Source organism: Pan troglodytes, chromosome 3, assembly GCF_028858775.2.
Source record: "Pan troglodytes isolate AG18354 chromosome 3, NHGRI_mPanTro3-v2.0_pri, whole genome shotgun sequence".
Classification (NCBI taxonomy): Eukaryota; Metazoa; Chordata; class Mammalia; order Primates; family Hominidae; genus Pan; species Pan troglodytes.
Window position 1 is genome coordinate 120,053,828 of NC_072401.2, and position 13,517 is coordinate 120,067,344.

The 13,517-nt window shown below is 37.8% G+C and overlaps 1 protein-coding gene across 4 annotated transcripts in view; it reads left to right on the plus strand.

The window, feature by feature from the left end:
* Window positions 1-4,401: 4,401 nt before the first annotated feature.
* Window positions 4,402-13,517, plus strand: part of SYNPO2 (synaptopodin 2) — a 172,141-nt gene continuing 163,025 nt past the window's right edge. For 3 of the 4 annotated variants that reach the window (XM_001148597.5, XM_024356260.2, XM_024356262.3), the window contains exon 1: window positions 4,432-4,724. In XM_001148597.5, coding sequence (XP_001148597.4) covers window positions 4,620-4,724 — 105 coding nt within the window. In that variant the 5' untranslated portion in view covers window positions 4,432-4,619. Of the gene's footprint in view, window positions 4,725-13,517 lie in introns of all 4 variants that reach the window. The other variant, XM_024356261.3, reaches the window with a different exon arrangement.

Consider the following 13,517-nt stretch of genomic DNA (forward strand, 5'->3'; position numbering starts at 1 on the left):
CCCTGTGATTGGAGCATACATGAATTAATCACTCAGGCCAAGGGAATCTCCTTGATTTTGGCCCAGGTTTTGTACCTATCTCTGTGTTAAGGAGGAATAATTACTCTGATTGCCTTAGATCAACACTGCTGGGGTGGGAGGATCAATTCTACCTAAACCAATAGCTACTAACCAATGGGAAATAGAATGTTAGGGAGGTGGCCACTACCTATTCCACACGGTCTCTAAGGAGTATAATTGAGGAATTTTGGTCTATTTCAAATGTTCTAAGTCTAATAAAGTAAACAAAAAAATAAATTAGAACTCTTTGTCTCTCTTTTCTATGTCTTTATTCTGGAAACTCTTATTTAATTTTTTTACTCATATTAATTGGGCACCAATCATTCATCAGGAGCTATTAGACTTGGGGATAGAATTCTGAATAAGTCAGCAATGACTCCTAGTCTCACAGGGTTAATAACCTAGCATAGGATTCCGACAACTTAAGAGACCATTAGACTGAGAGGGAAAGTACAGAGTGATAGTAGCACGTGGAAGGAACACCTAACCTGGACACCAGGAAGGTCGGGAAAGTCCTCCTGGACTTTGTGATCTCTAATCTGAGGCCGGAGGATGAGGAGAAATTATTAGGTGATTTATGTGTGGACAAGGACTGAATAGCTTGGAGAAATGCCTAAGCAGGTGAAACAAAAAAGCAATTTTGAGAAAAGAACAGTACTTCTGTGTGTCTGAATCATCAAATTCGAGGTACGGGTAGTAAGCAACAAGGTGGAAGAAGTAGGGAGTGGGAGGCAGAAAGTGTTTCCATGTAAAAAAGTTCGGACTTTATCCGGGAGCCCTTGAAGATTTGAACCATAGGAAAAATAACATAGACATTATATTTCAAAATTTCACCCTGGCTTTGGAGTAAAAAATGAATTGAGGGTGGAAACAAGCCTGGAATAGAGACAACAGTTAGGAGACTGTTGAAGTCCAGGTCAGAGATAGACGTGGTCCCAGGAGTAGGAAATGAGGGAAGGAGCAGATTTCCAAACTATTTAGAAGTTAGATCCATAGGTCTTTTTTTTTTTTTTTTTTTCTTTCTCAGATGGAGTCTTGCTCTATTGCCCAGGCCGGAGTGCAGTGGCACGGTCTCGGCTCACTGCAACCTCTGCCTCCCAGGTTCAAGCAATTCTCTTGCCTCAGCCTCCCGAGTAGCTGGGATTACAGGTGTGCACCACCACGCCCAGCTAATTTTTGTACTTTTGGTAGAGATGGGGTTTCACCATGTTGGCCAGGCTGGTCTTGAGCTCCTGACCTCAAGTAATCCACCCACCTTGCCCACCTTGTCTTCCCCAAATGCTGGGATTACAGGCATGCAGCACTGCGCATAGCCAGATCCATAGGTCTTAATGGATAATTGGTTGCATGAGATAAGCATCAGGGAATACATAAGACCTGGAGGCAGAATAGCAATGATTAAGAATAGGTATTAGGGCAGACAAATTGGGGCAGATAAAAGTTCAAACCCTGGCTCTATCGCTTAGGATTTAAAGCACTGTTAATTATCAGTAAAAGAGAATACCTATCTAGCATGGTTGCTTTGAAAATAAATACAACATTATATTTCAAGTTCTTGCACAGAGTAAATCTTCGATAAGAGTGGCTACAGAGGCAAGAAGAAAGCCTAGAGCTTGCTGGGCCCAAGAAGCCTAAGGGAGAAATGATTTAAGGAGGACACCATCACTAATTTGAAGCTAGACTTGAGTGGGTTGAGGAGCAGAAGGGACATGAAAAAGTAAAAAGAACAAATATGAAAGTGTTTTTTTTCTTTGTTCTCAGAGCTCATTTTAAAAAAATTTTTACTTTAAGTTCTGGGATACATGTGCAGAACGTGCAGGTTTGTTACATAGGTATACATGTGCCATGGTGGTTTGCTGCACCCATCAACCCGTCATCTAGGTTTTAAGCCCCGCATGCGTTATGTGTCGTAATGCTCTCCCTCCCCTTGTACCCCACCCTCCGACAGGCCTCAATGTGTGATATTTCCCTCCCTGTGTCTATGTGTTCTCATTGTTCAACTCCCACTTATGAGTGAGAACATGTGGTTTTGGTTTACTGTTCCTGTGTTAGTTTGCTGAGAATGATGGCTTCCAGCTTCATCCATGTCCCTGCAAAGGACATTAACACATTCTTTTTTTATGGCTGCATAGTATTCCATGGTGTATATGTGCCATATTTTCTTTATCCAGTCTATAATTGATGGACATTTGGGTTGGTTCCAAGTCTTTGCTATTGTAATTAGTGTCAAAGCTCATATTTTATGATGTCTCTTGTAACTATTGTTTAAAGGAAAGACTGGGAAAGTCAATTCGTGTTTCTGAAAAGAATCAAACTTGGGATGAGTATCTGGCCCTCATGACCTTCAAAGGGTCTCTTCCAGTGCCACAATCTCTGATTTCATTGTCCTCACTCCAGTGATGAGTCACAAATAAAATCACTTGATGCCTTTGACTTCTGGGGAGCATGGGCTGTGTAAAATGTTCATTGTACCACAGGTCCTTGAATAATGCCATTTTATTCAACATTGTTTCATGACAACATTGATGAGAAAAAAAAATGTATTTCCAGCTGGGGTCAGTTTGTATGGAGTTTGAAAGTTCTCCCCATGTCTGTATAGGTTTTCTTCAGGTCCTCTGGTTTCCTGCCACATCCCAAAGCTGTGCTCATGAGATGAACTGGCGTGTCTAAATGGTCCCCGTCTGAGTGAGTGAGTGTGTGTGTGTGTGTGTGTGTGTGTGCACGTGCACCCTCTGATGGGATGGTCAGGGCTGTCCAGGGCTGATTCCTGCCTTGCGCCCTAAGCTGCAGGGAGAGGCTCAAGCCACTGGAGACCCTAAATGGGAATAAGTGGGTTGGAGGAGGAATGAATGTATGGATGCAAATTATTTTCAAAAAAAATTCATAAAATATATGTTAATCACACAAATGCACAACAATAGATGATGCCGTATGAAATTTCTCAGTGAGCCTGCTATATTTGTGGTGGTTTTGAACTGCATTGTGACAGGAGGTACTCCTTATAATTTTCCTTTTGCAAACATTTATTCCTTGATTGAATCCACCACCACTACAGCTGCCCTCACTCACTGATTCACCAAAAATTGGGTCCATGATTATCTTGTTTTTATTAATCTTTCTTAAATGCATGTGTAGCTGACATTTATTTCCATGTTTAATATTAGAAGTGTTTTAATCTTATTTAAAAGTTTGGTGATGTCTTTGTGACCAGAAATAGACTGTAGTCACTTAACCTTGTTTTTATCAATTAGTCGATGGTAAAATTGGTTTTAAAGTCACAGTTTCTATGAACCTATCTGTGACGTTTTAAGTGAGGACTTACTGTATATAGTGCTTCTTAGTGCTGAAACAGGCAGCGTGTCTGGAAATTTTGTTTGGTACCACAAGTAACACAAACAAACTTTCCCAGGCTCTTCCTTATTTAGTATGTTTTTATGTGGATGAATGTTATGGAAAACAAAAGTATTATGGGAAAATTAAAATGTCCTTTTTGTACATTTTTGGCAGATTGTATTCAGATTTAAAACATTTAAATATTTGGAATATACAAAATCTGCTTTTATATTGGACCACCCAGATTCATGACATGGGATGACAAACTATAAAAATAAGAAACCTGTAGGTGACATTGTACATTTTATGCAGTTGACTAACTGTTGGGTTTGGGTTTAAGAAGATCAGCAGGTAGAAAGAAAACAAAACACGTTAAAATTTAACATACCCAAAACTATGCAATAGATGTAATTATAAGAATGTAGTTTCCAGGAGAAAAATTCATATTCATTTTCTCTCTTTCTCTCTCCCTTTCTGTCTCTTCTCTTCCCCTTTCTCTAAATATATGGTTCAGAAAGGTACTTTTCAGAGCTGGAGGTTTATTAACAAAAAGTTTGTGCTTTCTTTTGTTTCCTCTTATAGGAATAATTCAGCAGACTGCAGACAGAAAAGTAGTAATTTAACTCATTTTAACTCTTTTTTGTCTATTCCATTCATAAATGTGGCAAGTCTCAAAACATTTATTTGAGAGAATCTAATCCTCTAGTAGTTGAATTCCCAACGCTCCTATTTTAGGACGTCATTCATGGTGTGGAGATTAAACCTTCATGTGTCCTTTACTATTTACAGAATTATTAAATGTAAGTTTTTCAATCATACTTATACCTTTAACTGCTTGGATTTAATCTGTTAGTGCAAGATAACTTTGGCTCTCCCTTCCGTCCTCCTTTCCCTTATCTCGCCCCACGTGAGGACATTCTCCAGTGTGTGAAGCTGCTTTCCTTTCCTCGAAGGTGGGCCGAGCAAAGGAGAGTGACGCAAGAGTGGGCTGTGTCCTGGATGCTGCGAGCGCCTCTGCCTCCTTGAGAATGAGCCCATTAGCCGCACAAATTCGCAGCAGGCGGCTGGGGCGGCGGCTGGGGCAGCGGCTGCAGCAGCGGCGGACGCTCTGCATTACCCAGTCTTGCGTCCTCGGCAGGCGCCCGAAGCTGAGTGCGCATCCTCTACCGCACCCAAGCTTCGTCTGTCTTGTCAAGCTCTTCATGCTGCCCAACTAAAAGGAAAACATGGGCACAGGGGATTTTATCTGCATTTCCATGACTGGAGGGGCGCCCTGGGGGTTCAGATTGCAAGGTGGCAAGGAGCAGAAGCAGCCCTTACAAGTTGCAAAGGTAGGACCTGAACGAAGTGTCACGGCTCTGTGCTAGGAAGGAAGGAATGAAAGCAACCTGTTGATGGTGTTTTCAGGTTCTGATGTAGAAGTCTAAGTATTATTTGATTTTGCTGCGGATATTAAGATTTTTCTAGGAAGTGAGTTATTTTCTAAGAAACTTTGGAGAGTAATGGGCCACATCCTATGTAATTAACTTGCAATCGATGAGGGGTGGGTGGGAAGAATGCCATATTTATCAGCTGAGGAAAAGGCCTAGTTAACCATGTTCTTCTGACAACAAGCAAGACACTGGGGAGCGTTTCTTCCAGGCAATTTTAGAATGTTCAGTTGAGTTATTGTTTCATGTCACTTCACTTGGCTCTGGCAGAGGAGAAACGCTCAGTTCAGCATAACGACTTTGCTTGGCTATTTTGGGGACTCATATAGAGTGTTGGTAGTGACATTTATTATGCAGCATTCATGAAAAGGCCAATTTTGGGCAATAATTTTAAAAGTATGATGAAGTGTCATAAAATCTATTTAAAAGAATACCCTTTTAAGGATTTGACAAATAAATGCAAAAATCCAAGTGCTGTATTCCTTCTTATGTACTCTTTTGGTCAAGATCTCAAAAATAAACTTAGAAGATAATCTAAATATATTATGAGTAACTAAGAGGTAACTTTGTAACACATTAATAACTATTTAAAATGCTTTATGTTTTTATTGCCATTAGATTGCCTGCATACTGGTTAGCCCAAGGGGATCTGGTATTCTCTAATTGGCATTCAGCTAAAATAAAACTTAAAATGCACAAAACTAAGCAAACTTTTACCTAACCTTATCATCAAATTGCAAATTATAGTATTGTATTGAAGAACATGCAAGAGCATGGGATTAATTTCCTATTTTATGCTTATATTAAAAATGGGTACAGATCTCTATGAAATACATGGGCCATTGCCTTTGTAGTTATTGTTTGTTTCCCTCTGGCTTTTACTTTTTTTTTTTTTTTTGTAGTTATTGTTTCCCTGTGCCTTTTACTTTTTTTTTTTTTTTTTTTAGTGTCCTTTGCGAAGAAAGAAGTTTCTTTGAAACTTCTTTTTGCTTCCAGGCATCATATGTAAATCCTTTCGTAATGTGATGGTGGAATCCTGCCACCTAGTGAAAATTGCAAACATCAAGAATGAACCATAAAACAGTAGATGAAAAGCAGAGTTTTTATTACTGGAAAGTTCCTCTGAGGTCTGCAGTTCAACCCATGAATTTTAGATGAGGAAAGAGCCCAGAGATGTTAAGTAACTTGCCTTGAGTTTTCAGCTTGGAACTGGCAGAGTGATTAAAGGCTCAGAAAGGTGGTTTTGTTGGGTTCCTTTAGGAGTCAATAGCAGGCAACCTCAGATAAAATATGAATGCCCAATTTAGCATATGTAGAATTCATGACACTGAAGCAGATTTGTCCTGAGTCTAGAATAGCAGTTGGCTGGCTCTAGGTATGAGATTTGGGTTCTAATTCCAGCTCTGATCTAACTTGCAGCCTGGCCTTAGGAAAATCTCTCACCCTTCCTGTCTCATCAGTTTCTCTCTCTCTCTCTCTCTCTCTCTCTCTCTCTCTCTCTCTCTCTCTCTGTGTGTGTGTGTGTGTGTGTGTGTGTGTGTAGGGAGAGAGAGACAAAGATTTTAACTTAGGTGGTAAAGAAGTAAGGAAGAAATTGGACTGTGCAGTCTACGAAGCTCTGTCTTGCCCAAGTATTCTACAGTCCTGATAGTGTACAGTTTTAGAATTGCTTGCCTACTAATTGAAATATGGGGACAGAGTGGCTGAGTGCTGTTGTTCTCTGGTGGCTCTTTGGCAGCCAGGCCTGAAGAATAGAGTGGGTAGTGGGTTTCTTCTGAGTTCTCCATGTGACGATTTCAATGTGGGACCTCCTTGCGGCGATTCTCTGAAGAGCTGAAGCAGATTGCTAGGAAAGGGTGCTGTGGAGATTCTCTGCTAATGGCATCTCTGTTTTCAGGATTCAGTAAGGTTGTTAGGCTATGTCAGAATCCAGTCCTACACTCCCCCTAAATCATCCTTCCTAAAATACCCAGCAATACATTTGTGGTTTTCAAAAGATCATTATTAAAGCATCTAGATGTTTGCTTTGCTTTTGTAGTTTGTGATACTATACTTAGAGCTATAGATTTTAAAATATCCTTATAAAAGTATCTGGAAGTTTGCCTTAATTTTTGTGTGTTTGTGTGTGCGAGAGAGAGAGAGAGAGAGACAGACTGTAGTCTACAGTCTACCTTTTGTCCATATGTTAAAAAGACTAAAGAGCTATCTATAGAAGATGTAAGTTCTAAATTACTGTGGCAACGCACATTTTTCTTGGTCTTTTTCTTTTTTTAGTTCAAATGATTATATTTGATTTCTTATACTAGCATTATTTGTGGGAGAAATCCCTTGGAACAAAGCGCTTATCACTTTCTCTGCTATCAAGGCCATTGCCTCATTAGGATCACTGTATTTTATTTAAAACATTAAGTCAATTCAGTTCTGTTCATGGTATCTCAATGTGTTCAAGGCAAAGTGAATGTTGCTTGGGCATAAACTTTCTCTTCTTGTAAGGACTGGTGATAGCTTATTAGGGCTGGATGCAAGGAAAGAGACAGAAAGGCTAGAGAGATGGTTGCTGTCAAATCAAATGTTCACAGTTTTGAATAACATGCACAAAATTAATTTGGGAGTTGAAGGAAAACTTAAATTATCAAAGAAAAGAAAATTTCAGTGAGTGCTTGAACCATGCTCCTTAAAATGGGAATGCTACAAAGCAGTTCTGTAGACAATAACACATTTTGGCTTGTTGTGAAATATCTACATATTTAGGTTTTTCATAATTCTATATAGAGTAAAAATCTAACAGGCAGAAATAGTGCAAAAAAACAGTCTAATGTTATTAAGAACAATAAAAAATTGAATAACTTTATAATTCCCGATAAATATCCTTATATTGACATATTTAGTCACTTCTGAGATATGTTCAAACATGTTTAGTATTTGGTTAGCTGGTTGAACTATATGCAAACCCCAAATTTTAAAGATAAATAACAGGAATATTCATTATCAAAACTTGTCATTGACAGTTAAGCTCAATGGCACGAAAATCTGTTTTGTTTTAAAAAATAAACCAAATTTTTAAAAGCCCAAGTAATCAGTAACATAAGCTTGTTTTTAAAATGTTTGTATATCTTTTAATTTATATTCTAAATATATGTGATGGGAAGCAAACATTTCTAACACTGAGTTATAGCATAATACTCTGCAAAGTATATTTTCAAGAGATTATAAACAGAAACAAATTTATCCAAACAGAAAACCCCACTGTGTGTGCAGATAGCTTTACAAAAAGAATGTGAGCACTTCTCCTTTACGAAACTCTCTCTTTTGGGACATGTACTTATCTGGCCCTGTCTTAGGACATACTTTTGGCAAATCACTTTGAAAAATCCTCATATAAAGGAGTGGGGAGAAATTTTTGTTTTACAAAAAATCTTACCTGCAATTGAAAAATTACTCACATTTTGAAAATAATTAAGAAAAAAATGTTCAGCCTGTTTATCCTTTGTACGTTTTAATATAGTTAGAAATTTATTTTTTCTTCAAATCTTATGCACCACTATAGTATGTATTCTACTGAATTTAGTTCAAAGTTTCAAATAATTGTTCATTAAAATTGAGGTGACATTGTATAATCCTTCATTTCATAAGGCCAAAATGAATTTAATAGTTCTTATCTATTATTGGATATGTGTTCTTTTAGATTTTGAATAAAAATGTATTATTTACACAAAGCACATTTCAGTAATATAATTCTTATCCCTTAGTGCCATCAGTAAGGTTTTTAAAATGTTTCAAATAGAAGAATTCCAGAAACATAGGTATTTCTAAAGGGGGAAAAAGATTTTAATGTGTTTGAATATGTATACTTGAGAATAAATGCTCCATCCTATATATGAAAACTGGTAATATCTTTATTAAAATATGCTTAATCACTTAATTTTTAAATTGATTTTAAGCCCTTTCTAGGAATTTTAAACACAGACATGCTTATAGAAGTTAGTGTGCTCTAGATAAATCTATTAAGTAGGCGATATTAAAAAATCCTTATTTTGGAATTGTGTATTTTAAGGGAGGTTTCTGAAAGATGACAATGAGATAAAATATTCATTATGCATGAACTTTGCCATTAGCTGGACATAGCACATATGTAGCTTACATGTGTCAAGCCCTTGCCGTGTGCCAGGAAAAGTTGCAAGTGCTTTGCTAGTATTATCTTTTCAAATGTTCCTCGAAACCTAAACAGTAGGTATGAAAAAATCCTCATTTTAGAGATGAGGAAATTGCGGCACAGAAAGGCTACATTGCTTGCCAATGGTTAAGCTACAAAAAATGATGAGATTTGATTTTTCTTCTTCCTTATTGGTGGAAACAGGTGCCCGAGAGGATAAAAGTAGGTTAAAGTGGTCCCAAAAGGAAAGATTATTTAAAAGAAATACCATAGTTTGTACCCAACCTTGATTTAATTATTGGTCTGGGGTTCACCCTGGACATCAGGATTTATAAACATTCCAAAGGGAATTCTGATGTGTGGTCAAGATTCACAACCACTGCTATAGAAAGTTGAGGCCAAAAAATTCTGATGTTCTACTGCACAGCAGGGTACTATAGTTGATAATAATGTATTGTATATTTCAAAACAGCTAAAAAAAAAGGAGTTTAAATGTTCTCGTCACAAAGAAATGATAAATATTTGAGGTGATGGATATGCTAATTAGCCTGATTTGATCATTCCACAATGTATACATGTATCACTACATCACATTGTACCCCATAATACATGCAACTATTATTTATCAATTAAAAATAAAATAAAACTTAAAAAAGAAGATATATATATGAATATATATTATATATATTTTGCTGGTTCATGAAATCATCATCATCAATCATCTAAGATTCTTTACTGCTCTGATGTTCTATAATTGTCATGAAAATTCAAGAAGTGGTTAAAAAAAAAAGTGAGGCCAGATAGGTCCCCATAGGGCTTGACGGATGGTGGCACATTATGTCCCTTCCGCCCTTCCCCACTGCCTCTCTCCTAGTCAACTTAAGAGGAAGACCAGAGAGAGGCTAAAAATTATCTGAGTTTTTGGCACTGTGAGCAGGTCATAATAGTGGTGGGAGGGTTTTCCCTTTCTGAAGCCAGAATGGATGGGCTGCCTGGGTCAGCGGGAGTGGGGAAGAGGAGGTATTGGGAAGCTCCAAAATGATTACTGTAAAGATCAGGGGAACTGGCAAGAGGGGAGACTAGCAGTTTATTTCCTGGTAGCTTGTCTTCTCCATCTGTGGACTTGCTAGCCTGCCTAGTGCCTTCATAAGTGGGAGTGGGTGGACGTGTTGGGGGAACGTCAGGGGAACAAAACTGGAGAAAGATGCAGGGGGAAGGAGAGTAGGAGAAAAGGGAGGAAGGAGAGAGAGAGATAATATAATTTGCTTTAAAAACAATTGCCTTTGTTTAATACTCAATAAAAGTTCAGAGTTCTTATTCTAAATTGAGAATTCTATATTCTGACAGTAATATTCAAGAAACACTTCTCTAGGCTAACTGAAACTATACATCTACCTAATAGCAAAAAGCATCCCAGGTTACTAAAGTCTGATTCACATTTTTTAAAAAAAAAAGAAGAAAAAGAAAGAGGAAGAATATACACTTCTTGTTATGCCCTGTCAAATTTTCATTCATTTTGCCTAGAAATATTAGTTTCAACATGATCATCAATGGAAGTCACATGAGTTGGTGATAAGTTTTCCTGACTAACCTACATAAAGAACATGTGATTGATATGAACCTGTGTGATGTAAATGATTTTTTTTAAGGAGTGTCAACTCGTTCCATTATAAACATATATTTCTTCCAGTAACTGCTTTCAACATGATAAAGATGAATCCCTTTGTTAGTAACATTTTGGGCAGATCTCATCTTTTCTGGTGGCTTTTGGTTATTAAAACAGTCAACTTTAATTAAAGCTTCAGTCAACTATCTGACTCTAAACTCTCTCCCTAGTCACTGTGGCCAGGCTTGTGGCTCCAGGATGTGGCATGGAAAGGAGGGTACCTGCTCTTTACCCATATCCCTCTAGCCCCTCCATGGTTGAGGGAAGGAGGAAAGATGTGAAGAGGAAAGGGGCAGATAGATATATTTATTCATAACTGAATGAGGTGGCGTTTCTCTCTTCTTTGGGTGTTGTGCTTCTTTGGTTAATGTGAGCACCCATTAATGTCCTCTCTGTGGCTGGTGTCCAAATTCTGGAGCATGTGTATGGTTTCTTCCGGGAGAGCTAGAGGGCCTCATTAGTGCACAGTCCCCTAACACAGGAAATCAGGCTTCTGATAATCTCTTCTGTACCCCCTACAAGCCCATTGGTTCATCAAGATACCAGCTTTCTCCTGCTAGACTCTGGTTGAGTTTGGCCTTTCTGGGTAGGGCCTTGGCAAGATGGTTCAAATCTAGCCACCTTTTATGATAGTCACTCATCCACAGGAAATGCAAGGATCCTTGCCTTACCAAATGGGGACATCAGTATGCAGTGTCATTGTGACATACACATTATACCTAACAGGATATTTTGCATATTTTTCATAGCAATCTTCTTAATGTAGCTTCCAAAATAACTTCTCTCTGTCAGTTAATTAGTGTTTAAGAATATAAACTAATTTATATATTTGGCTAAAAATACTTCACATGTGTATATCTTATAATTTCCAAAGTGTGTCTTAATATATGTTATCTCTTTTAATATTAATTCAGTTGATAAAGTTTTATAATTCTCAGTTTATAGATTAAAAAACTGATCCTGAAAAATAAATTAATTGCAAAAGCATTATATAAAGAAGCCCAAAGTTAAATATAATTCTTTCCCTCTGTTAGAGGCATCATGCTACTCCCCTGCGTCAGCCTGGATAAAAAGAACAGGCTGTCACTTAGTATTGTTGAAAATTGCAATGACTTTAATACAGGGTTTGTATGAAATAGAATCTCACTAAATCTAACCTTAATCCTTGAAAACATTGATAACAAACTATTCTTTTTTTTAATGGGCCTAAGGAAAAGGATTACAGGAACACATCTGTAAGATAATGTGCAATGGGAGAAAGACTGAAAATGGAACCAGTCTGCTTATCAATAAACCTGAAGAATATATGGACTCCAAGTTTACTGTGTCTTTTCTAACAGATTCGTGATGAAACTGAATGCAGTGAGGTTCTTATAAAAGCAAATGGAGAATTTCTGAAACAGGTTCATTAAACAATTCTGAAGAGTAAACACCTTCACGAAGTTAAAAGACTCATCTCAGAAAGAAAATAACATCTGCTGTTTTGAGGGATATTTCATTATTTGACAACCTCAATGAGAACATGTTTATGGTTTTGGATTACTTTAGGCACCTAGTGTTTCTAAATCGTCTATCATTCTTTTCTGTTTTTCAAAAGCAGAGATGGCCAGAGTCTCAACAAACTGTATCTTCAAGTCTTTGTGAAATTCTTTGCATGTGGCAGATTATTGGATATAGTTTCCTTTAACTAGCATATAATTCTGGTGTGTTTCAGATAAATGAACAGCAAAATGTGGTGGAATTACCATTTGGAACATTGTGAATGAAAAATTGTGTCTCTAGATTATGTAACAAATAACTATTTCCTAACCATTGGTCTTTGGATTTTTGTAATCCTACTCACAAATGACTAGCTTCTCCTCTTGTATTTCGGAGCAATGTGGGTGCTGGGTTGATAAAAAAAAATGAAGGATGACCTTTCCTGAACAGAATTATGGATTTATGTCTGTATTAGTTCATTTTCACACTGCTACAAAGAACTGTTTGAGACTGGGTAATTTATAAAGGAAAGAGGTTTAATTGACTCACAGTTTCACATGGCTGGGGAGGCCTCAGGAAACTTACAATCATGGGAGAAAGTGAAGGGGAAGCAAGGCACATCTTACATGGCATCAGGAGAGAGAGAGAGAGTGGGGGACTGCCAAACACTTTCAAACCATCAGATCTCGTGAGAGCTCACTCACTATCATGAGAACAGCATGGGGGAAACCACCCCCATGATCCAATCACCTCCCACCAGTTCCCTCCCTCAACATGTGAGGATTGCAATTTGAGATGAGATTTCAGTGGGGACGCAGAGCAAACCATATCAATATTTTATGTGATTCTACCTATAGATACTCCCCCTTCCTTCACCCTTCTTCCTTCATCCCGTTTAACAAAATTTACCTTCTTGAATTTCACCTTTTCAGGACATGTTATTTTTATCCTAGAAAATCTGTAATCATGACCAATGAGTGTCATTTAACCCCAAATATCTTGTTGCCTTTAATAGTATCTTCTGGAGAAAATTTTATTTAAGAAACTCATATATGATGTTTACTAGGTGCCAGGCACTTCTTGAATCACCTTTTAAATATAATGACAGAACTCTGAGGTTACCCTTAGTTAAGATCCCCATTACAGGGGCACAAAGAGGTTAAGTGACTTCTCCAGGTCACATGGGTATGTATAATCAGAGCTGGGGTTCACATCTAAAGGGCCTGGAACCAGGGCTTGTGTTTTAAGCTCCTACACATGTCACTTTTGGGTCTAGTGTAGTTTGAACAGCCAGTTAAGATGGGAAGACAGCATCTCAACAAGAGCATGCTGGAGAGATTTTTGTGACCCCTTAAACCAAACCTGCTTTTCTTGTTCTGATATTAAGTATAATCTC